The 24386-nt window shown below is 57.8% G+C and overlaps 2 protein-coding genes across 6 annotated transcripts in view; one reads left to right on the forward strand and one right to left on the reverse strand.

Annotated features, from left to right (window-relative positions):
* Positions 1-6747, forward strand: part of RFX1 (regulatory factor X1) — a 52834-nt gene extending 46087 nt beyond the window's left edge. For all 4 annotated transcript variants that reach the window (XM_030545850.1, XM_030545853.1, XM_030545852.1 and 1 more), the window contains 2 exons: positions 1141-1186; positions 1551-6747. In XM_030545850.1, the coding sequence (XP_030401710.1) occupies positions 1141-1186; positions 1551-1717 (213 nt within the window). In that variant the 3' untranslated portion in view covers positions 1718-6747. The remainder of the gene's footprint in view (positions 1-1140; positions 1187-1550) is intronic.
* Positions 6748-6984: 237 nt separating this feature from the next.
* On the reverse strand, positions 6985-24345 carry DCAF15 (DDB1 and CUL4 associated factor 15). Of its 2 annotated transcripts, none has more exons than XM_030545856.1 (13): positions 24192-24345; positions 22699-22796; positions 22373-22508; positions 21182-21288; positions 19812-19951; positions 19159-19329; positions 14982-15599; positions 13377-13468; positions 11383-11511; positions 10377-10462; positions 9907-10011; positions 9334-9449; positions 6985-7923 (listed from the first exon to the last, which is right to left on the reverse strand). In XM_030545856.1, the coding sequence occupies exons 1-13, from the start codon at positions 24324-24326 to the stop codon at positions 7868-7870; spliced, it is 1989 nt and encodes a 662-aa protein (XP_030401716.1). In that variant the 5' UTR covers positions 24327-24345; the 3' UTR covers positions 6985-7867. The 2 variants fall into 2 exon arrangements, with proteins under 2 accessions (XP_030401716.1, XP_030401715.1); XM_030545855.1 differs by having other exon boundaries at positions 9907-10041.
* Between the last annotated feature and the right edge of the window lie 41 nt (positions 24346-24386).

The raw sequence follows: 24386 nt of genomic DNA on the forward strand, positions 1-24386 counted from the left end.
AGGGGGGGAGGCGGGGTTACCAGCTGAGACGGGCCGACCCAGTGCAGTGGGGAGGTGGGTTACCAGTGAGACGGGCTGACCCAGTGCAGGGGGAGGTGGGTTACCAGTGAGACGGGCCGACCCAGTGCAGGGGGGAGGCGGGGTTACCAGCTGAGACGGGCTGACCCAGTGCAGGGGGGAGGCGGGGTTACCAGCTGAGACGGGCTGACCCAGTGCAGGGGGAGGTGGGTTACCAGTGAGACGGGCCGACCCATTGCAGGGGGGAGGTGGGGTTACCAGCTGAGACGGGCCGACCCAGTGCAGGGGGGAGGCGGGGTTACCAGCCGAGACGGGCCGACCCAGTGCAGTGGGGAGGTGGGTTACCAGCTGAGACAGGCCGACCCAGTGCAGGGGGGAGGCGGGGTTACCAGCTGAGACGGGCCGACCCAGTGCAGGGGGGAGGCGGGGTTACCAGCCGAGACGGGCCGACCCAGTGCAGGGGGGAGGCGGGGTTACCAGCTGAGGTGGGCTGATCCAGTGCAGGGGGGAGGTGGGTTACCAGCTGAGACGGGCCGACCCAGTGCAGGGGGGAGGCGGGGTTACCAGCTGAGACGGGCCGACCCAGTGCAGGGGGGAGGCAGGGTTACCAGCTGAGACGGGCCGACCCAGTGCAGGGGGGAGGCGGGGTTACCAGCTGAGACGGGCCGACCCAGTGCAGGGGGGAGGCAGGGTTACCAGCTGAGACGGGCCGACCCAGTGCAGGGGGGAGGCGGGGTTACCAGTGAGACGGGCCGACCCAGTGCAGGGGGGAGGTGGGTTACCAGCTGAGACGGCCGACCCAGTGCAGGGGGGAGGCGGGGTTACCAGCTGAGACGGGCCGACCCAGTGCAGGGGGGAGGTGGGTTACCAGTGAGACGGGCCGACCCAGTGCGGCGGGGAGGGCTGGTGCCCTGGACTAGATGATCCCATACAGGAAATGTGTTTCTCTGAAGTCCTGCCACCGCCTTGTCAGAGGGGAAGGTGGAGGTGCCCATTGCGATGGGGAAGAGGGGAGCAGATGCTGGTCTCCCCACCCACCTGCTATCGTCCTGCCTCCCCAGTGGGGAGACGGAGGGGGAGGGGCTGGGGGCTCTGAGCACTCATCCTGGTTTGTCTTTCCAGTTTGCTAACCTGACGAGCTCCTTGAATTCTCTGGACGCAGACAAAGGTAACTGCCCACCTGCCACGTCTCTCCGAATGGGGCCATTGCCTTTAAGCTGCCAAGCACCACAGTTCCTGGGGGTCCAGCTTGCTTAGTCCAGCAGCACCCCCCTATCAAGTCCCCTCCAGTCAGGCTGCAAAGGGGTTCAGAGGAGATGTGGGCCCCAACTCCCCCATCAGCTTATCTGCGCAGGCCGCACCCATGGGACAATGGAATAGTTAAAGAAGGGACCGTCCTGATTGGTCAGGACCGGGAGGCAGGTGGGACCATGCAGGGCGGGGCCAGAGAAATACAGGGTTTAGGGCACAGACAGTGCAGCCCCCGGATACTCAGCACCCTCCCTCTCTCGTCCCTGATCTCTTTGACTCAGATGAGGAGGAGGAGGAAGAGGAGGAGAGCGACGACGAGATGCAGCAGGAGATTTCCCTCAACTCCAATGACTCCACCAGCCTGACAGCTGAGCCCCTGGAACCCCCCTCCAAGCTCTCACGGACGGACTCCAGGGGGATCTTTGTGCAAGCCCTGCCTTCCAGCTAGAGGCCAGAGAGACGCCTGCGTGGGCCTGGAGTCAGAACCACCCAGCCAGAGCCGAGTCCTGTGTCCAGTTCCTCCCGGCTGCTGCCTAGTGATAAAGATGAGCTATTCCTTGTCTCCGAGTGGTATGCAAAGCGCTTTCATTTCCGCCCCCGGCCCTGCTGCCCCCGCTGAGCCCGGGCTCACCCCACTCCCCAGCGTGGGTGCTTTGTGGGCTGCGGAAGGCTTGTGCAGTGAGAGTGCCCCGTTATGGGGGAGGCGAAGCAAGATGCCATTTAACACCACTACACCCCTCGCCCCTGCTCCGACCCCCTGGGCTGGGTGGCTCCTGCAGGGCTGCTGTCCTAGCATGTGGGGGAGCAGCTCCCTCCCCAGCTGGGCACAGGGCTGCTAGCCTCCAGCTTCGCTGCTTTTTACTTTCCCAAGATGCAGCTTCTGCCCTTTCCGAGATCTGGCAGAGAGCATCACGGGACTTCTGAACAGGAGGCAAGTACCTGTCTCCAGCCCTCAAACCTGCCAGCCCCTCCTAGCTGTCAGAGCCGCGGTCCAGCGGGACGATTCACTTGGACTCTCACCCAGGCAGTGATTGAACCAGCCCCCTGTCTGCACGGGCCCAGGCTGTCCCCATGGGAAGGCACCAAGCCAAGCACAGAAGCCTCCCGCCGGCAAACTCCTTGCACAGCCAGTCTGGCTCCCAGCTTCCCCCCCGCCAGGGCAGGTACGGCAAGCCAGTGCCAGTGGGCAGGGCTGCAGCTCCACGAGAGCACGGGTAGTGTCCTTTAGAGGCTTTTCCTGGGCCCAGCAGGGAGGAGAGCTGCACAATCAAAGGGCCGCATCCCCTCATTTTTAGTGGCTAAGGGACTCGTGCAGGGGAGCCCCCAGCGGGACTTGTGGGGGCTGGCCATGCTAGCCCCTGGCGCACATCACAGGTCATTTATGACTCCCATTGGCAAGGGCACAGTGGCCAGCTCTGTGTCATCAGCATGCTCAGTGCCCCGGGGAAGGCTCCAGGGCCCAGCCCCTTCACTACCTGCACGGCTCAGCGCTGCCCTCTCCCACCCGCCGGCCTGCCTGCACGGGGCTGAAATCAGGAGTTCCGGGTCAGCTCCTGCTCTGTGCAGCCTCAAGGGGCGCTCGCCGTACAGGGGATGTGCAGCAGAACCCACGTGCCTTAGGGAATATGCATTTGTTGTGCCAGACGCTTCAGCTGCCAGAGCAGCCCCGGCCAGGAGGCTCCTTAGAGAATAGGCAGAGGCGGGGGAGACGGATGGGGGCTGAGCGGATATTTCTCCTCTCAGCCGCAGTGGGGGATTACGGCACAGAGCCCATGGAACTGGCAAAGCCACGGCCAGAAAACCAGCAGCGTCTCTTAGTGGGCGAGAGCAGGAGCCGTGGCAAAGCTGCCCTGGCAGTGATCTGAGTCTGTCACAGCCCCTTGGGGAGTTACGTTCCCCCCCCACCCCGCACAATCCCTCACGGCTTCGTTCTTCCCCTCCTTCCCCCTCCCGCACATCACGCTGCCGTTTGGTCCTGCTGGTTCCAGGAAGGGGGGTGAGGAATCTCCCTCCCCCCGGCCTATTTCATTCCTGGTCTTGGATCCTTTCTCTCTTGTGTATTTTATCCCCTTTTGGGGCTGGGAGCTCAGCCCTCAACATTTCCACCCTCGCACAGAAGCTGTTCTCCCAGCGGCTCTGCTTAAACCCTCCCTGGTCGACCCAGTGAGCTTTGGCTGCTCGTGCTAACAGCTGTCGAAGATCCAGGCTGTCTGGGGCTCCTGCTCTTGGTGTCGTCCCAGCCAGCAGGCAGGTCCTGGAGGAACAGGAGACTCCAGAGAGCAGAGCTGTTTCACAGGCAGGTCTTCACTCCCAGAGCCTCTGGCTACGTGCGTTCGTTCCGGGACAGCAGCTTTGGCTGCAGTGCAGCCCCAGTGCTCGTGCCCTGTCTGCCCTCTGCCCACGGTCCTGGCTCTTTAGATCATCCCACAAAGGGGCTGGGTCTCTGCTTCACGCTCCAGCGGCTATGAGACACAGAGACCTTCTCCCCTGGCCCTCCCCACAGGGATCCCCAGGCTCCTGGCCTGCATGTGCCAGGCAGGGCAGAGCGATGGCCAGCCCTAGGGAGGGGGCTACTCGGCCATATGGCACGCAGCTCCCGGCTCTGCCGCGTGTGCAGGCTGTGTTATGGGCCCCTGCTGCTGGTGCTGTTGGCGCTGCCTGGCTGGCAGCTGGCACATTGCAGCTGCCAACTCCCAATGCTTGGCCAGTGCTCCCAGTGAGACATACTGGGGGCTTCTTAGCATCTCCTCCCCAGCACCCCCTTGCGCACATCCCAGAAGGACGCTCTGCTCTTCGGTCAGGCAGCCGGCCGGCCTTTCCTCTTCCCCTTTCTGCTGGGGGACAGACCTAGGCTAGCAGCTGAGGGGCAGCCCGCTGTGCTGACAGCAAGCCCCAGGGGCAGCTGGGGCGCTGATCTCCGCTCAGGCGATAGGACCAGGGGCTCAGGCAAGAGCAGTGCAGTAAAGAAGGGAGGGTTCTGAGCAGCATTGCAGGACCGAGGGGGCAGGTTAGAATGTCTAAACCCCCACACTGGGGGCTTCCTGGCAATCATATTCAGCCCCAGATCTTGACTTACCCCCTGACATCTCCCCCCAAGATGGTAAGATGACCTCTGACCTCAGGCGGCTGGAGGGTCAGAATAAGAGCCCTGGAGTCATGCTGTGGGGTTAGAGCTCAGCTGCTCTCTGCCAGGGAGGCTCTGGCTATGGATTCCCGCAGCCCCAGCCCCAGCGGGCAGGGCTCAGCCCGGCAGCACAGAGCCAGCAGCTCAAGCAGCAGGCACAGCACAGAGTTCCTGCTGCTCCCCTTATTCATTCCCACTGTGGCTCTGCTAATCTCCCTCGGGGACAGGGCATTGCTCCCCTGAGGTCCAGGAGAGCTGTGGCAGGCTGGGGACCCGCCTGCAAGCCCCTGGCCCTCACTGCCAAAGCCGACAGGGCAAAGGGTGAGTGAATCCGGACAGGGCATCAGGTCTCAGCCGGTTAGTCTGGCGTGAGGCATGAGCTGGGTGCAGCGCCCCAGCAATCAGCAGCGTTTCCCCTCGGCCGTTCTCCAGCGGGCAGGGGGCTTTAGCTGCTGGGGAGGATAGAACTGTCCCTCGCTTTCCACCTGCCAGTCAGCGGGAGGGGCCGTGTTCTGGGGAACACTGTCCTACACCCCCACTCCAGGCCCCTCACCCTGCTGCCTCCTGGCTCCCAGGAGTCCAACCCTCCACACCCTTTCCTGAGATTGCACAGACCTGCACGGCTCGGAGCACGACAGGCCTGGCTAGCTGGGTGCAGCTGGCTTTGTATTTCACCAACTCCCATTGCAGCCAGTTCTCTGCCCTCGTCCCCGCCCCAGGCCCAGGCTCTGGGCTCCCCTGCAGGGCAGGTGGCGCCTTTCAGCCCTGTAACAGGAGCCCACTCCTCGTTCAAGTGCAATTCCAGCTGGGTGCTGCACAGGCTGTTCCATAGGAGTCTCCACCCCCCAAGGACCCGCCCCGGGGGCCCAAGACCCAGCACCTTCCCTGCCTGCTGGAGCTGCTGAGTGTGCTCGATGTCTCCGAGGCAAGGCCCTGCCCAGGTGCCAGGCCCCCCCACCCAGGTTGAACCCCCCGCAGGGAACTGCCCCAGGCTGTAGCTCGCAGGGGATATGGCAAGGCCCATTCACGCCCCCTCGTGGAGAGAATCAGGAGAACTGCAGTCATTGCCCAGTCCCCCAGCCCAGCCATGGACCCTAAGCTGTCCTTGCAAAGGGTCCTTGCTTTGCAAACACTTTGTTGCTGTTTGTGTCTTCGACAGCTTCCCCCTCAGCTAGCAAAGTGCCCCCGTGTTTCCCACTGCAAACCCCGCAGAGGTGACTCCACCCTCCCACTGTGAAAACGGCTAAGGTCACCACAGAGCTCTCATGCCCACCTGGGACACTGACTGCCACATGCCAGAGCTCAGAGCCCCTGAGAGCTTGGGGCCAGCGAAAATGTATTTCATACCCCAGCTCTGGCACCCCTGGTCCAGCAGAGGGCAGCAGCCCCCCAAAACATCAAGAAATAGGTAGTTTCACTGTTAGCTTCCAGCTGAGGCGTTAGGACAGTTCGAGGGTAGCTGCGCCCACCCCCTACAAACCTCTGCAGTTGAGCTCCCACCCTGGCTTTGGTTTAGAAATGTTAAAATCCCGTTGCCATTCAGACTTGTGGCATGACCCCCCCCTCCCCCCAAAAAGCTACCTGTGCTCTCCCCCACCCCCCAAGCAGGATGGCCAGAGACACAATCTTACCTTTCTTTTGAGTTGCTGCCTTATAAAATACCCTCTGCCCAACCCATGGGAGATGCCCTCCGCTCGGGTAGCTTCTGCTCTGGCTGGGAGACAACTGAGCACAAGGACAGTCAGTGGGTGGGTCTGGGAGCTTGCTTATCCCCCGGCTTTGCTCTGAGAGACAGAGCAAAATGCTCCTTGGTGTCCCGCCTCTCCGCTAGTAACCAAGAGCCCAGCAGTCAGGTTCGGCTACTCTCCGCGCGCCAGAAACCAAGCTCGACTCGACCGGTTTGTAACTGAACATTAGATATTCTAGTTTTAAAGAGGAAAAGAAATCTGTGCTTTTGTATGTAATGACTAATCCTTACTCTATAAACCACTTCAACATTGTGAGATTGGTGAAGCTATAAATTACTTGATATTTTTGGGTTTTTTCAACCATCATGGCCTTATTTGTTCACTTTTTCCAGTGGTTTAAACCTGTGAGATAGATGTTTATTGAAAAATCTACATATTGTATAAAATATATATTTTGTGTCAATCTTCTGTGCAGCAGCAGCAGCGGCTGTGGGCTGCGCTGCAGCCTTCACGTGGAGTGTGAAGAGCTTTTGTAGGTGTCCGGCCCAGGAGATGGGCAGTGCCTGTGATGGGATGATGTAGACGTGTGTAGTCTAGAGTGCAAACGCTGTTTTCTACCTTTTGTAGTTCTTTCTTAAGAGAAATAAATTCAGCCGTGTTCTTTGCCTCCGGCGCCACTTGGTTATTGGCAGTGGGGGCCGTTTGCCCGGATGGATCACGCTCGAGAAGGCTTCTCGCTAATCCTTGAGAGCACGCCCAGTCACGTGGTGCTCAGCACACCTGGACGGCAGCTCCGCTCCAGTCCGTGGTGGAGCTGGGAGGTGACCCCGGAGCTGCGCGGCACACGCACTCCATGCAGGCACCCTGCCCTGCGCCCACAGCAGAAAGCAACGCAAGCCCACGTCTTGGAAATTAAAATGTTTATTACAGGGAAACAAAAGCCCATTTGAGGAGAAACTAAATGATTAACAGTGGGGCCAGGGATGTGGAATGATCCACAAAGTGTGCGGGCGGGGGAGAGGTGCGTTATCTGGACTCAAAGGAAAAGCCTCCTCCACTGGAAAAAGTGCCTTAAACACTGAACAGAGAATGACACTTAAATAGACATTGAACAGAACCGGGCAGTCTGGCCCCTTGGAGGGCGGGAGATTTGTTCGGCCACAGGGGGAAGCTGGAATGCTGACCTCTCACCCCTTCAATAACACCTGAACGGTCCCAGGAGAGGGGCTGCGAGGGTCCTTCTCCCAGGGGCCAGGCGCGTTGCTGACGGCTTTGGCAGCACGCGGCCGGAGCAGTATTAAAAGAATTCACCGTCTCCAATAAGCAAGGAGATGCTAAAGTGGTGTCCCGAGCCGGAGGACAAGGCCGCCCCATCGCCAGAAAGGGTGGACCCCTGCCCTAGCAGCAAGTGCCAGGGCACGTTACTGCTACATCACCGCAGATCATGGTGACGAGGGTCAGGTCCCCTCCCACAGCATCCCGCTAGCCCGACTGAGCATGTGCACCACAGGAAACGCCACCGGCAGGCAGAGCGGCCTGTAGCCGTTGGCAAAGGCAAGAGACTCGTGGTCCAACCCCCGAGAAGCCGCTGGGCCGGGCCCTGGGCCGACAGGCATTCCCCCTCCCCTAGGGATACTCCTACTTCCAGCCACTTCCAGCAAAAGCACGAGTTATTCTAATTAAAAAAAGGATGAAGAGAAATGAAAACCCAACGAAACTCAACCAGGAGGAGGTAGTTAAATCCGACGTACAGTACGGCAGGAACCAACCCGGGCTCGCCTCCGCGTCACAAGACGATCCAGGTGTAACGCTCATTGTCTGCTAGGACCTTCAAGGAGCAGCCTAGAGATTGAAGAGCAGGTGGGTTTAAGGAGCTGCTCCTCCGTGGCCATTTCCCCACTCCCAAGGCTGGGCGGATGAGGGCAGGGGGGTCATGCCCAGGGCTGCGTTGGGGGTGGGGGAAGATCCAAGGCTCTCCACTACACTGATGGTAAAGTAAGGTGGCAGGATCTGCGCAGGGCCTGGGCCAGGAGTCAGTGTGGATACAAGCCACCGTGCAGCAAGGAGTCAAGCCAGGGGCATGCTCAGTGCCGGAGATGGTCCTGCTGGAGGTTCACGATTCAAGCCCAGCATGGCATGCCTGCCATGCCTGCCCCACATCCCCTGGCATGGCTCTGCCCTCCCCAGCCTACTGACAGGGCACAGCTCTGCCTGGCTCGGCTGCCAGCCAAGCGCGGAATCCCGTCCGTGGGTCAGGAGTCCTCTGGCTTGCCCGTGCTCAGCTGCAAAGTCAGGAGACATGGGGTGCAGGGGGAGGGAGCAGCAGGCCCTGGAGAGATGGGACAGAGTCCTGCACCCAGAGGGTAGGGACCAAGCCACAGAACAGCCTGGGCAGCTGCCTCTGCTCCCCCCATTCCCATTAGAGCTCCGGCTACGAGATCAGCTGGGTCCAGCCTGGGAAGGGTTTGGTCAGACACCATCTGCACCAGGACTGCTGGGCGTTTGGCTTCTGTGTCTAACTCATCTGCCCAAGCTTAGCCATGGGCCGGCTGCAGGAATCCGGGGGGCAAGGATCTCAGCGGCCCCTCCTGGCCTTCACTGATATACAGGGATCTAGGAGCACGCAATTATTTCCGGTGGGGGGTTTAACCGAGGGCCACGCAGCGAAGAGCTGTGACTGGGCAGTTAGCCTCCCCCGTCTGTACCTCCTGGGGTAGCTCGAGATTGGAGGGCAGAGAGGGACGCCCCACACATGGAGTCTGGGGCAGGACATGGTCTAGCAGAAAGTAACTGTCCCGCAACACGCCAGGGAGCTTAGAGGCCCCCCCGCTGGGCTCTGGAGGGAACTGCGTCCTTGGCAGCACAGCCCAGACACGCTTCGCCTCCGCTGAGCTGGAACGGAGAGCAGCTTCCCCGAGATCCAGCCTCCAGCAGCACAGCGCACGGCTCGCCCAGGCCCCAGGCAGCTGCAGCGCCACGTTCCTGCTGGCTGGGGTGCAGAGCACAGGTCTGGAGCCAAGCGAATGGTTCAGGGCTCCATGGCCCTCCCAGGCAGGCTGGGAGCGTAGCGGGGCTCTGCAGCTCAGCGGACTGGGGAAGCCGCGTGCTGAAGGTGATCTGAAGCAGGCAGCCAGCCGTGCTGCGTCACCCTGCCCAGCCCCTCTCACTCACACAGGCCTGGCTAGGAGACCCTGAGCCTTCGGAGGGGAAGCTGGGCAGTCCCTTCCTCCAGGGCTCAGTGCCCGGCTGTACCTTTATGAAGTGCCTCGTTGGTCATTCTGTTGACATATCGCCCGCTGCTCTCCGGCACCAGCCACTTCATCACCATGTCCACGCAGCTCTTCCGGTAGGAGCTCCAGACGCTGCCGCTGCGGACGGGGGACAGCACCGTGAGTGGGCAGAGCAGGGGTCTGTCCTGGGGCGAGGCCCCAGCCTGTGATTTCCCAGAGGCAACGCCCTGGGCAGTTTGTATTAGTGCTGTCAAACGCAAGCATTAGGCAGTTCTGGGGCTGGTCAGATCCCCAGACGCCCCACAGCCCCAGGCTTGGAGGTCAGCGGTGGCAGGGCCCTCCGGACGCAGACGCCCCAGCTCAGGGGAGGTGGAAGGGAGCTGTGTTCCCAGTGGAGAAAGCTGGAAGGCAGGGCCACTTTGGTTCGGAAAAGGGAGGTTTGAAGTGAGATGGCAACAGGCTCAGTGAAGGGCTCGAGTCTAACCAGCAAAGTTCTGACGGCGCCAGGATCTGGGACTCGGCCCCCAAGCCCAGCTCTCTGGAGCAAACATCTTTTCCCAGCTCACCCCAGCAGGCACTGGCCATGGCCACGCACCTGGTCTGCCCCTTGACTTCTGTGAGGTCTCCCACGCTGACGGTGATGAAGGTGCCAGTGTTCAGATTCCAGGCCACTTTCAAGCTGGTGTGATAGGTCTTTGGTCTGGAGGGGAGGCACAGGACACACACCGGCCTGGGCAGGTTAGAATAGGGGTCGGCTAGAAATTAACCATTTCCTCCCCAAACCCATGGCACACAAGCCCCACGGTCAATCTGGGCAGTTGCCAGGACCCCTGGAGCCTGCTAGGGACTGAGGTTGGATGGAGGGGTTCTGGCAAGGGGGTCGCCCTGTTGCTGCTGGAATTCCTCCCAGACCCCCTCTCCCCCACAAACTCCTCCGGCATCTGCTCCCCATGACCTCCCTTCACACTAGTTCCTGCCCCTTCTGTGGGGACTGGGTCCCCTAAAAGCACCCGCCGAGGGGCTGGAGAGACATCACGGGGGGAGTGCGGCAGTGGCTGAACTCACCTAAGCTGGCCCTCTTCGTCAGGAGATGGGAAGGCCAAGAGCAATAATCCGATATTGATTATGACTTGGTTGGTTTCTGGACACACCTAGAGGGAGGGGATTGGACAGTTGACTCGGGGAGGTTACAGAGCCTGGCAGAGATCACGGCAGAGCACGGCTGTGCATGGCTCACGCTGGGCTGGGCAGAAGGAAGGGTGGCCTGGTTGTATTTAGCCCTGGATGGTACCTCCAGAGCCCAGGATTCTCTGTTAAGCCTCACAGCTGATGTGCACAAGAGAGACCTGCCCACTGGGATTCCCCGCCACACACCGGGCACTGCAGTCAAGACAGTAGAAACGTGAGCAAGATCTGAAGCAGCAGCACCAAAGGGAGGGGCCTGACCCCTCCTCCCCCTCCCCCTCAGATTAGGTTAGTCAGGAGCTCCAACAGCCACCCCCAGAGCAGTCAGCCGCCAGGTGCTGCAGCAGGAAGTGAGATCCGCACCCCCCAAAGAGGCAAGGTGCCAATCACTCCCCTCTGACCCCCCATCCCAGTGCAGCAGCCAGGGGAAATGCAGAGGCTGAGAGCTGCTCCTTCGCTGGGTTCCTGGCCAGACCATCTCTCCTCCACTCAGTTCCCCAAGGAGCCCCCTCAACTCTGCCACGTACAGACTGGACCCAGGCATGGAAAGCCGAGTGCCCAGGGCCTGGAGCCCACTGGCCACGCCCGGTTACAGAGGAGGGCTACTGCAGTGGGTTTCATTTCGGCAGCAGCACTACGGCTTCTGGCCAGTTCTTTGCTCCAGTATGTAGCAGCCAACAGAGAAGTTAGTTGACCCTGCTGGAGGAGTGGCCGGCGGAGCCCCTGGGGGTTACTCCTCTGTGCTGGCTCCCAGCCCAGGCAGGGCGCTGCAGCTCTCAGGGCACGCAGCCGGAGGCGGTCCCGTTCCAATGCTGCCCGACGGCTTCGCTAGGCAGCACGAGGCTCGCCTGGCTCCGCGGCGGAAGGGACGCTCTCGCGCACTCACCTCTAAGATGACGATGTCGTAGTCGCTGAAGGAGCAGAACTGCCTGGACCAGGAGGCGTCGTTCCGGATCACCTCATTAATGACATACTCAAAATCCAGAGTCAGCTGCTCCACAGTCAGGTACTGGCCCTGCAATGGGAGCGGAGAACCCAGATTCCTCAGCAGCTGTTTCTCCCTAGTCCTAAGGGCCGGTCTCTTTAGTTCCCACCTCAGCCCAGCTGTGCTAGTTAGAAAGCTTTCTGTCTGAGCCAGGGAGCTCACTCCTCAAAGTCCAGTCCCACCCAGCGATGGGACTCCGCAGAAAGGGCCCTTTTCTCACCCCCCCAGCTCTGCGCTGAGACAGACACACAGGCTGGTCCAAGTTTCTCGCTACGTAAGACCAACCTGGCTCCGAGGGCACAAGCTAGATTTGACTCAGCTCACCCATCACCAGAATTGTGAACCAAGTTTTAACTGCAGGCTCGAGCTCTGCCCCCATGCACGAGCCCATTACCTCCTACAGGGCTGGCAGCCAGGTTACAGGGAGTCGCTGGGACTCCCTGAGACCTGGGTGTGATTCCCAGCCCTGCCAGACTCCCTGTGCGACCGTGTGGGCTTCACCTCTTCTGCCCTTTATCTCGGCTGTAAACTCGTCAGGGAGGAGCTCTCAAGGGGTGTTTGTTCAGCGCGTGGTGCCCTAGGCCCCCATCTCAGCTGGAGCCTGTAGACTCCATACCAAGTCCATCAGCACCGAGACAGACAGGACGGGGGCACCTCTCTGGCTGGCAGAATCTTTTACGACCAACGGTGGACAGAAACCACGGCCACGAAGCCTCACAGAGCTGATTCAGCAGCCCTCCTCAGAAGACCTGCTCCTGAATAATCCCCCCATCGAGTGCTGGTCATCATTTTACAGAGGTGATCAGGAACAGTCCCCACCCTCGCCCAGTCACCCAGCAGCAGAGTCAAGAATGGAAGCTGGGTCTCCTGCATCCCAGGCCAGTGCTCTGCCCACTAGAGCAGTGGTTTTCAACCAGGGATCCAGAGGGCCTGTCAAGCAGGGCCAGCATCAGACTCACTGGGGCCCAGGGCAGAAAGCTGAAGCTCGAGGCCCTGAGCTCCCCCACCTGGTGCTGAAGCCGAAGCCTGAGCAGCTTAGCTGCATGGGGCTCCCTGTAGCGTGGGCCCCCAAGCAACTGCCCTGTTTGCTACCCCCTAATGCTAGCCCGGGCGTGGATATGCAGAAAAGCAGTTGTTGTGCCACAGGTGGGCTGTGGAGGTTTTATAGCATGTGAGGGGGCTCAGAAAGAAAAACGCTGTGAACCCCAGCACTAGAGCACATTGCCTCTCATTCACACTTCCCTCCCCCAGCAGATCACTGGGTAAGCTGCCCTCTCTCAGGGAGGCATCTGCCTCCAGCCCAGCCCAGCCCATTTAGAAGGTGAAAAATCAGAATTTTTGTGACTGTAGAAAGCGTCTGTGAACTCAGCAAGGTTCGGCTGCCTCGCTGGGGAAGGCTGACTGGAGGTGGGGCAGCGTGGTCAGTTTTCACCCAAGGGTGTTACTCACAGCTGCCAGGTTCCGAATTGACACCTTAAAATGCGACAGTCGGTTCCGGACAAAGCACTGCATGTTGGGACTTGTAGTCTCCAGGGAGACTACATCTCTCTGGAACAGCAGAGGCTGATGAAAGCTTTAGAAAGGACACACACTTCTATCTGCACGCCTCTCACACACCAGTTACACCTGACACCTAAGCTGACAGCGCTGGGTCAGACACTTCTCCCTTTGCCTCGTGGATCACGTGGTCAAATCCTCTATTTCCAGCAACACGGCAAGATCAAATGCATTCAGCGGTAACAGAACATGGCTGCCAACCCCCCGAAACCGGCCGGGCCATCCAGGGGCAGCTGCGGGAGCGTCAGCTCATTATTTGAAACTGACTAATTTCAAGCTGAGAGTGTCCCTTAAAGTCCCCCCCCATGACAGGACCAGAGCCCCAGGCCATGCCTGACCTGGAATATGGCTCTCTCCTTCAGCGGCTTGAGGTTTCGCCCTCTGAGATCAGTTACAACAAACGGCAGCGAGATCTTGTCATCCTCGTACTCTGAAAGGGAAGGCAGCGTGAGGCAGAGGCCACGTGGCTGGCGAAGGGCCTGGGCCTGCAATCCCAAGGAACCAGAAAAGGGATCTGCAAAGTCACCCCCCGGGAAGAGGCTTGGGAAGCGAGATGGCTGCTAAGGGAGCAGGAACAAACCACTGGTCTCAGCCCCCTGCTTTAGTGCCATATAGTCCAAGGAGTGGCTCTTCCGCTCCACGTGCATTTCTGAGCCAGCTCTGGTGACCAGAGCTCTTGCTCCCATCAGCCCTACAGAGTCGACCCAGCTCTGGGGGAACGAGCCAGATGCTACGACTCCTGTATTGCAAGTAGGCTCTGGGGGGCAGGGACTGGCTTTTTGTTGTGGGGTTCTGGTCCATGCCTGGGGCTCCTAGGTGCTACCATGGTACAAATAAAACCAGCCTCCAGTTACACCTGGGCAATGCAACCAAAGGCACCAGGCTGGGCCAGCGGTTGGTGGGGAGCAGAGATGGGGCCGGGAAAGAAGCTAATTACAAAAAGCTGGACCCGCTGAAGTGAACTGGCACCTTCCCAAGAGGGACAAGGGCAATTAACTAAGGCGTCCTCCTTCAGTCACCATTAGCTGGGACAGGGCCATTTAGGCAAGTCAGCTGATCGATGTGCTGTGGAGACCAGGGTGGGACTCTGGGGCAGGCAAGTGCTCTAGTCTCTCAGAGCCTCATTAACCAGCCTCCTGCTCACTGCCTCAGGGAAGAGACCAAGTGCCAGAGCAAATCTGTGCCAGCTGGTACGGGAGGGACTGCAGTGACCAACGTGTCAGGACCAGAACGGCTCTGGCAGCCTGGGGCCAGACGTGTGCTGTACCAAGAAGCTGGGGGGGGGAACCTTTTGGCACCGGTGCAGGGACTGGCTGCTCAGGGCACACCCACGCTACAGCTGGCAGGGAGCCGCCAAACCTGGCTTCCCCGCCCCAGCCCGGGCTTCAGCGCCTGAGACGTGCCCCGAGAGCTCCCCAAGGGAGGGGACAAGGCCCCTTCGGAGCATTACAGAACCAGGAGCTAGCAAGGGGGGTGTCTCCAGCCCGCAGCACTGCAGGGTGCTGGAGAAGAGAGGTCCCAGTCCACACCATGAATGCAAAGCGAGCACAGCTGTGCCCTGCAGGGACCCCATACAGGGGCAAGGGGCAGTTCAGTCTCCGGAGCCTATTCAGTCCTCAGCCCCTCCACTGAGGCTTCCAGCAAAATGGCCTCGTAGCACTGGGGGGTGAAGGGATTGGGGTTGGGTGGTTTAGCAGCATGGAGGCCTGACTGCTGGGAACCAGAGGGAGACCCAAACTCACCGCACGGGCTGGACACTAGACTGTTAACACTCAGTTACAATGCACGTAAGTCCAATTACGAGCAGACTGAGGGTGAAAGGACCCGGGCTCCAGCCAAAAACCCCTGAGTTCCCAGTCGGCTCAGCCCTACGCGCAATCCCAGCCCCTGGGCGAGTCGGTCCCTGCACCGAGAAGTGGATTGGCCTCCCTAAGCCTGCTTACCGTCCTCCGGCTCTGCCAGGTCGCTGGGCTCCAGGCCATAGCGCAGCTTGGTGTAGTTCACGTAGCCGGGCTCAGCCGGCTGGCTCTCCAGCTCCGCTCCAGCAAGGGGAGAATCTTTCGGGGGCTGATCCCCTTCTGGAGTTCGGTCTCCCCTGGGAGACGAGAGGCCATGATGCAGGCGGCAGTAACTCCCGGAGGGCCCCGAGCATGACCTTGCCTCCCACGGTGCATCAGCAGGGGCACCCTGGGACAGGGATCTGTGTGGGCCGGCTTCCTGGGCAGGCCGGCACTCAAACCGGCTGCCACCCACCTCCTCCTCTTCTGCCGGGGCTGGGCCTTTGGCCTCCTTGGCCCGCCGGAAGATATCGGCCACAAACTCTTTCGCCTTGGCCACGGCTGGCGACAGCTCCATGGGTCTGACAGGGCTTTCCGGGCCCTGGGAAGCGCTGCAGGTGGACGATGGCGTGGCAGCCATTCGGCAAGGGCAGCCATCTCTTTCTATCCGCTCCTCCGCACCCGCTGGGCACCGCATGGCATCTGCAGCATCACAAGCCCCGGCATGGGGTGACTGGGGCTGGTTCCTTCTGTCGTAGAGGATTTGGCAGAAGTTGCTGTCCTCTAAACCAGAGAGAGGTGAGGAAGGGGTTAAAGAGGCCATGGCAACACAGAGAACAGTTTCCATGGAGACATCCCTCAGCATCTTCCACTGGCCAAGTGGGAGCAGCAAGGTCTAGTGGATAGAGCACCAAGTGCCCCAATACCAGAGTAATGGGCACGGGGCACAAACCATTCCCCTCACGGCCCTGCCACTGCCGTGCTGTGACTCAGCCTCTCTGCACCTCAGGTCCCAGATCCTTCCCTGTAACACGTGCCCTCTTCTGTCAGACGCTGGCAGATACTCGGATGAAGAGTATTCAAACTCTGCCTTCGTTTAGACAGTCAGGATCCGGGATCAGCAGTACCACCCGGCTCCTGGGCAACGCTTTCCCATCAGCGCACCTGGAAGTGCTTCGCAAGCTTTAATGTATTTCCCCTGCTACGCCCCTGGGGAGGCAGGGCAGGGGGAACCAAGGCAAAGGTCACACACGGAGTCTGAACTCAGGTCTCCCAAGCCCTAGGCACATCATTTCAGAGTTTGGCTGAGATTCGGAGAGCCATCGAAGGGGGTCGGCTGCCCACTTCCCATTGGTTTTAAGGAGAAATGAACACGCAAAGCCTTAATTCGCAAAACAGCTGCCCGCTCCGAAGCTAGGTCTCTGGGATCTGTCGGTGCTTCGCAGACGTTAAAGAACTGAGCCTCCAGAGCTCCTGCACAAAGGAGGCAGGTCCCGGTGGCAGAAACGTGCACACACCCCAGGTCACACGGTGAGCCAGTGGCAGAGGCAGGAGCACAGCTGGGAACAGAACCCAGGAGTCTCAACTCCCAGCCTCCTGCTCTGGACTCTCCAACATGCTTGTCGATACACCAGGATTTCCCTAGAATAACAACTCAAAATCTCTAATATACCCCCCGCAAAACTCCCCGTCCTGCCCGTGGGGTGCGAGTTTCACCCCTTGGGCATTTCCCTGTGTCCTCATTTTAGCAGCAAGTTTCTCAGTAAAATGAGACATTACACACAGCGGGCTGCTCTCCCGAGGAAGCCAGGACGGCTTTACAGTACTCGCTAACATGGGTCAAGTTTACCTCTTCCAACGTCTAAAACACTGGGAAACCAGCATGTCACGTGCTTCCGACCGCCCGTAGGTGAGTGAGAAAGAGACTTAATGTTCCTGCATCACATTCTCCCCTTTGAGGCCCTTCCCCTACGTGTCCCTTACATGCCTCCCACCTCACCCACCAAATCTCTGCTCCACTGTCAACTTCTCACCCCCAACACAGAATCCTAGAATCATAGGACTGGAAAGGACCTTGAGAGGAATCTAGTCCAGTCCCCTGCACTTATGGCAGGACTAAGTATTAGACTATCCCTGACGGGGGTTTGTCTAACCTGCTCTTAAAAACCTCCAGTGCTGGAGATTCCACATCTCAGCATGTCCTTAGGTATGGGACACCTACCCTGAGCCAAGCCATGAGGGCCTCATTAGGCTGCTCCAGTTCCTGGCACCCAGGAACAGCACATGCTCCCATTGTGCCAGGCTGCGAGATCTGGACAACATACCTGTGCATTGCTACAGCAGCGTGCAATCGAGGATCTCAAAGCACTTTACAATCACATATTAACCCTCGCAATCCCAGGGGGCAGACAGTGTGGATACTCACTAGCTCTAACTTTTCATCAGCAGATCTCAAAGCACTTCTCAATCCTTTTAATCGGTGAGAAAAAGTGATTCTTTTTAAAAATTGCATTTATTGAAAACACCTTATTTAATTTAAATACATTTTCTTTTAAAAATACACCTAAGATTAAATTTGAAATGACAACCACCCATGTTAAAACCTAATCTCACTAGTCAAGTTACTTAAATATATTAAAATATGCTGCGTCGATGAGCTCTCCTCACATTTTAATGAGTTGGATTATACACAGCAGTGGTTTTCAACCTTTTTCATTTGTGGACCACTAAAAAGTTTCAAGTGGAGGTGTGGAGCCCTTTGGAAATCTTAGACTGTCTGTGGACCACAGGTTGAAACCACTGCTATACAGAATCGGGGGAAAACCAATTTTCTAAATATGTCAATTTCCTGTCCTGCACTAGGGGTATGTATTATTTTCAGTCTCTACAAAGGGGCGAATGCTAGTAGGTACATATTTCTCAGATGTACATTCCTTACAAAGGAGGTTGGTATCATCCTTCCCTTTTTACAGATGGGGAAATTAAGGCAGGGGAAGAAGAAGCGACTTGCCCAAGGTCAACCAGCAGGTCAGCGGTAGAACCAGTAGAACCCGGGTCTCCTAGGTCCCAGTCCAATACCCTAGCCACCAGACCACACAGTCTACTACAGGATCTCAAAGTCAAACCACCATGAGGGCCACACGAGGATTAGTACATTGGTCCGAGGGCTGCATCACTGACCACAACCCCCCACTGCCCCCTCTCGCACCTCTTCAATGAGGCCCCGCCCCCATTCCAACCCCTTCCCCAAAGTCCCCACCCCTGCCCCGCCTCTTCTCCATCTCCCTCCTGGAAAGTGCTAAGCACTGCCAAACAGCTGTTTGGCAGCAGGAAGTACCTGGAGGTAGGCAGAGGAGTGGAGATGTGGTGTGCTGGGGTAGGGGTGGCTGGGGAGGGGAGCTAGGTGGCCACAGGTGTGTGTGTGGGGGGGCATGCAGGGAGCTTGGCAGGCTGCAGCAAATAACTTTGCAGGCCACGTATTTGAGACCTCTGGTCTACTACATATAAACCAAGAGGCTCACTCCCCCCGGCCCCCACACTTCCTCTGCTGGTTTTCTTACATTGCAAGCTCTTTGGGGCAGGGACATCTGATTGTGCAGCACCTGGCGCAGCAGGCCATTGGGCCCTACCACAATAGAAAGCAGCCATAAGACCATCCTTCCTCCCTCAAGGGTAGTGCTTGAGACCATTTGAAGCTGGAAATCCAAACCCCAACAAGGCCGAGGTGGTTGCTTTGTTCTTAGGTGGCTCAGCAGCTGTTAAATGGGGGAATGAGAACCTGAGGTCTGATGTACCTTGAAACCACCTGAGGCTACAAAGGATGCCCTACATTACCCAGGGAAGCTGGGCCTGCCTGCTCTCCCGCGCACCACTTACTCATCACTAGGCCCAGTGACTTGCAAGATACCTGACCTTCCACCGACCCCTGGTTCTTCCCTCTGAGCAGCGGTTTCACAGCACCACACTCGTTCTGAAGCCATGGACTTTCCAACACCTGGCCAAGCCACAGGCCTGGGGCTTGCTGAAAGCACCACACTTAGTAGCTGTGATGCTCAAGCTGGTTGCAAGAGAAGAATGGCAATGAAGTTCTCTGGCCTGTGTTATACAGGAGCTCAGACTCGATGAGTTAATGGTTCCTTCAAATCCAAGATGAGGGAGAGAAGATACCCTGGCTAGATGGACTAAACTAAGCAGCCATTCCCACACATCCAAAGCCTCGCCGCTGACCTTGCTGAAACACCCAGCGAGGCCCGGAATTCCGAACACGGTGTCTTCCTAGGAAGAAATCCATGCACGTTAGCACTCTCCAGTTCCGGCTGCCCCAGAGAGGCGTGGCGCTTACCTGCGGTGTGTACGGAAACAGCACATGCTACGAGGGAGTAGCTAGTGTTCAGCAGCACCACCTGGTCCTTCTTGAGCTGGAAGGCTGGCTGGAATGTGGGGAAAGGATAGACCACCTGGTACTTTGTGTGCAGCATGAAGCCGTGCTGCAGGCAGTGGGCGTTTGGGTCCCCTGAGAACACACAAGGAGAAGGACAAGTGAGACTATCCCTGACCAAAAGACGAGAACAGCTGGGGATCAGACAGCATGTGGGAGACAAGCAGTCAGTCCCAGAGTCACCCACACTGAACATGCCTAGCACCTAGCAGGGTAAGAACATTTCCTTTACTAACACTAAACGAATCCCACCAGGAGTCCGATTACATTATCCTCATTATGTGGACCTATGGGGAAACTGAGGCACAGAGGATGAAAGCTTGCCCAAAGATCATGCAGCAAGTCAGTGGAAGAGCTGGCAAGAGGACCCAGGAGTCCCACTTGTTCCCTAAATAAATCAGGAGACCTCACTCTGTCCCATCAGCAAGTCTATCACCCCAGCTTCACCAAACCTCCGAGCGTCACGGCTTGCCTCATCCGACCCCCTTAGGAAGATGCACATCAGTTTCCCCGGTGAACATATTCTCTACAGCTAGGGAACCGTCCCCCTGCCTCACCTGGATGTGCGAGGGCCATATCCCTGCAGCCGGGACAGTGCATGAGTGGGGGCATGGCCACCGTGCTGATGTAAATATCCCGATGGTTTTCATCACTCATCATCATCATGTTCATCAGCAGGCCGTTTGCAGAGCGTGTGCTGCCAGGGAGACAGGAGACATCTTTGGTCACTTTCAGAGAAGTTCAGGGATTCAAACCCCCATCTCCCTCTTTTAAACCCACACCTTCCATCCCTGGTCTCTGTCCTAGCTTGCAAATCAGGCCTATTAGCCAGTCATGACATGGGAGAGGGGGCGATGAGATTCTCTCTTCACAGGGTTTAATCAAAACTGGAGCCGCTACTTTTATTTTTCTTTTACAAGAGCCTCGGGGCTAAGAGGCAGGACTGAATTGCTCTCGGATCTTTATGAACAGGTTTCACATGCTGTGCCCTTACACTGAGAGCTCCCAGCCCCACTCCCAGTTACTGCTTGGGTGATTAAAATGTCAACATTTACTTTGATTGCAGCTTTCTGGGGGCAGGGACAGTTTTTTGGTTCAGTTTGTGCAGCGCCCAGCACAATGGGATCCTGGCCCATGACTAGGGTTTCGAGGCACCATCGTATCACAAACAAATACAATGCAGAGGAAAAACCAAAACACACACCCCTCTGCCAATCTAACAACACACAAAACTAAATATTTATAGTCATTAAAAACAGATGGAGAACAAAACAGGTTTTTTTTTCAAAACGTGAACAAAGAAACAAGGGAAGTCAAACGATTTCAACTGATAAGGGGCCTGATCTGGAACCCTACTGCAGCCTCTTTCGACAGGAGTTTGTATTCTGCTAACCAATCACAGCAAATGCACCCCGCCAGCCTCTTATTTGCCAGGTCAGGGCATTTGGCTCTTCCAACCTTAGATTCAGCTCAGGAGCAGGTGGGAGTGTAACTGAGCCATAGCTCTCCCTAAATATCCCAAAGCACCGCTTCCCCACTCCTGACAGCCTTAGACACGCCATCTTCTAGGGCTGGGGTGAGCTGACGGTGTATACCCGCATGCAGGGGGCAGCTGAAGGGAAGGCTTGGCCTGCGCTGACCAGGCTGCACCCAATCTGTGGATAGGACGAAGACGTCAGTTTCCAAGACTGTCAGTCCTATACTTGTGTGTTACGTGAAGTATTTATAACTATTTTAAAGAGGCAGGAGTGTATCACCCAGAAACCTCAGGGAGGAGGCTGGTAGCAGCAATGAAGAATTTGCTATGGGTGCCTCAGTCTTTAACTTTTTATGGGGGGATGTGAAGTCGGGAGTGCAGGAGGGAACTCAAATTCTGGCCAATTCACTCCCTCATCCCCCCAAGATGGACTCATTCAATGGAACTCACTTGAAGCCAAAGACAATGACCTTGGAGGAGTCACTGGGCCATTCACACACAGTCAGGTAAAGGTCACTGTAGATTTCTTCATCTTGAAACAAGCGAACCTGTCGCACCTACGGAACAGAGCAAATCAGATTGAAACCTGATGTGAGAAAACAGATGACCAAGCAGTGGGATCTGGAATTAGAACCACCACTAGACAACTGTAGGGCCTAACGAAGTGGGTATTCACCCACGAAAGCTTATGCTCCAATACTTCTGTTAGTTCATAAGGTGCCACAGGACTCTCTCACTTTTTATAGGGCCTAAGTTACTTGGGAAGATGTTTTAAGAGGCTTAGACCTGGTCTACACTATGAGGTTAGGTCGAATTTAGCTGCATTAGGTCAATTTTATAAGCAATGTGTCTATACAACCAACACAGTTCTGTCGACCTACACAACTGACTGTATAAAATCATTTTCTAAAGATCGACTTCTGTAAAATCAATCTACTTTCGTAGTGTAGACATACTCTTAGCTGAGATCAGGCAGTGTCTGAAAGATGTTTGGTTTGGCACAGAGAAGACAGGTGATTTTACATTTTGGATGCCCCTTTCACTCAGGAGGGTCTCAAAATGCTTTATCGTTACAAACTGATTACATATAAGAATCACTGCATACAGCTGCCTCTGGGGTGAAGCACGACAGTAGTTTGACAGTGCACAGTAACACTGCACTAGCATTTAGCACAGGAAGAACTGAAACCGCGGGGGAAATTTAGGGAGGCAAAATGTAATGAGCTGGTTAGGGATCTGAGGACAGCAGCTCCTCAACTCTAGCAAAATGCACCCAATCGAGAAGTCAGTTTTATGCCTTGTTTAAAAGGCGATGCGCCTTTTGCACCGTAGTACCTCCTACAACCAGACTGGGCAACAGTGGTCAACACAGCACCCTCTAGTCTCATACGGGGCAATGACTCAAAGGAAAGAGTGTCCCCTACTGAATCCCCAATCCCCCTTCTGGGTTTTCCTTTGAAGTCTCCCTTCCAAGCATCGGCCACATCTAACCCTGTTTAACATTAGATCCCTCTGGATCACAGCCCAAAAGGGGAATATCTGCAGGAAGTGGGGCTTCATTCTTTGTGAACCCATTCACTATGCTCAGTTGCATCAGAAGCCGTCCCTCCTCCACTGCCAGACTGGGGGCATCATACATACTAGCTTCAGCTTGCTGTGCACGTTGAATTCCCACCAATAGAGGTGGTAGATGTAGAAGGAGAAGTCGTCGTCGCCACTGTTGCTGGTATACGACAAGACGTATCTCCCGCACTTGGAGAAGCCGAGGAAGATGTGTCTGGAAGATAAGCACACGATCAGAGCTCAGCCCAGAGCACTCACGTGCATTCACATCCCCATCTCGCCAAACTTGCTGGGCTGGGAAACTCCCCATGAGTTTGTCTGCCCCCCACCTCCCCACAATGGAAGTCAAGCTGAGAACGATGGATGGCCCTGCCAACCTGCCAAAGCAAAATGCCTCATCTTACCCTGCACACAAGAAATCTTCGTCAACAATATTCTTCAGGGAAACGCACACCCTTGGGGGCAGCTTGCGGAAGAGGCGTGGAGAAAGCTGCCCGCTGATCTGGAAAGAAGGTAAGTGTCAGAGGCTCAGGAGTACATCCAACAAGAAGTGGGCTCAAGACATCCAAAACGTGTCCTGAATTTCTACCCATAGATGCCTTCTGCTTGCGACCCCAGTGTGAGGAAGGAGCTGAGCTAGGCAAGGGCTATGTGAGCAGATAGCACAGTCAGGGGTGTTTATTTCTGGTAACGGTCACCACATTAGTTGCTGCCCTTGGGCTCTCCTGACAAGTCACCATTGCAGCCCCCAGGGCTGGGACTTTTGGGGCAATGGCTGCATGGAGCAACCTTGCTGCAGGGTCAGGGCAGCAGAACAGAGGCTGACATAGAAAACTAAGTGCCAAGACTCCTAGGTCAGTGGGGCCTAATGAACTGGGGGTGGGGAGAGATGTCGGGAGCCAGGACCCTGGGGTTCTATCCCCAGCTCTCTGCTCAAATCATTTCACCCACTTCTGTAGAAATTACCCTCTCTTCTTTCAGAGCATCTTACTGCCCCCCTGAGACCCTCCCCTCTCCCACAATCAAACCCCAGTCCCAATCAGACCCCCCCTTCCCTGTGCAACTGCCCCTCACAGAGCCCCCGACCCCCTTCCCTCAATGAGCTCCCTGTGGGAAGCACCCCCTCCCCTGCAAAGCAGCCCCCTCTCAGTGAGCTCTCCCTCCACCCAAACTCCCTCACAGGAGCCTCTCCTCCCCCCTCGTCCCTTTCAGGGCTCCCCATCAATGAGCCCCCCCAGCCATTCCTCACAGGACCACACTCCAGTCCTCAATCCCTCACCCCCAGCCCTGCCCCCCCATGTCCCTCCCCACAGAGCCCCCTGCCAATGAGCCACCCCAGCCTCAATGCCCCCACAACCCCCTCCGCCCCGCCCCGCCCCCTACAGGCCCCAAGCTCCCTCTCCACACAGCCCCCTGCCAGTGAGCGCCTCGCCCCCAATGCCCCTCACAGGCCTCCCGCCCCGCCCCCCACATCTCTCCCCACAGAGCCCCCTGCCAGTGAGCGCCCCGCCCCCAATGCCCCCACAAACCCCTCCACCCCGCCCCTACAGACCCCCAGCTCCCTCTCCACACAGCCCCCCGCCAGTGAGCGCCTCGCCCCCAATGCCCCTCACAGGCCTCCCGCCCCGCCCCCCACATCTCTCCCCACACAGCCCCCCGCCAGTGAGCGCCTCGCCCCCAATGCCCCCACAGGCCCCTCCGCCCCGCCCCCTACAGAGCCCCCCACATCCCTCCCCACAGAGCCCCCCGCCAATGAGCCACCCCACCCCCAATGCCCCTCCACACCCCTACAGACCCCCCGTCCCGCCCCCCCATCCCTCCCCACACAGCCCCCTCCCCGGTGAGCGCCCCGCCCCCCACATCTCTCCCCACACAGCCCCCGCCCCGCCCCCCTCACCTTGACCCGGTCGAGCTGCCGCACCACGTGCTCCCGGCGGCCCCGGACCCCCCCGGAGGAGGATCCACCCCCCGCTCCAGCCGGGCCCCGCTTCCCCCCCGGGCCGCCCCGCTCCGATTTCGAGCTGGGCGCCATTTTCCCCCCGGCCCCCTCAGCTTCCGGAGCGGCCCGGCCCGCCACCGCCTCCTGCGCCCG

This window comes from Gopherus evgoodei, unplaced genomic scaffold (assembly GCF_007399415.2).
Source record: "Gopherus evgoodei ecotype Sinaloan lineage unplaced genomic scaffold, rGopEvg1_v1.p scaffold_40_arrow_ctg1, whole genome shotgun sequence".
Taxonomy (NCBI): domain Eukaryota; kingdom Metazoa; phylum Chordata; order Testudines; family Testudinidae; genus Gopherus; species Gopherus evgoodei.

Bases quoted from the DNA above. Each gene is read 5' to 3' on its own strand.
- DCAF15 (XM_030545855.1), bottom strand. From the start codon at position 24,326: ATGGCGCCCAGCTCGAAATCGGAGCGGGGCGGCCCGGGGGGGAAGCGG. The intron at 22,797-24,191 runs GTGAGGGGGGCG...CCTTCTTTCCAG, and splicing joins GGCAGCTCGACCGGGTCAAG to ATCAGCGGGCAGCTTTCTCC. The intron at 19,330-19,811 runs GTGAGGCAGGGG...GTGTGTTCTCAG, and splicing joins TATGGCCCTCGCACATCCAG to GGGACCCAAACGCCCACTGC.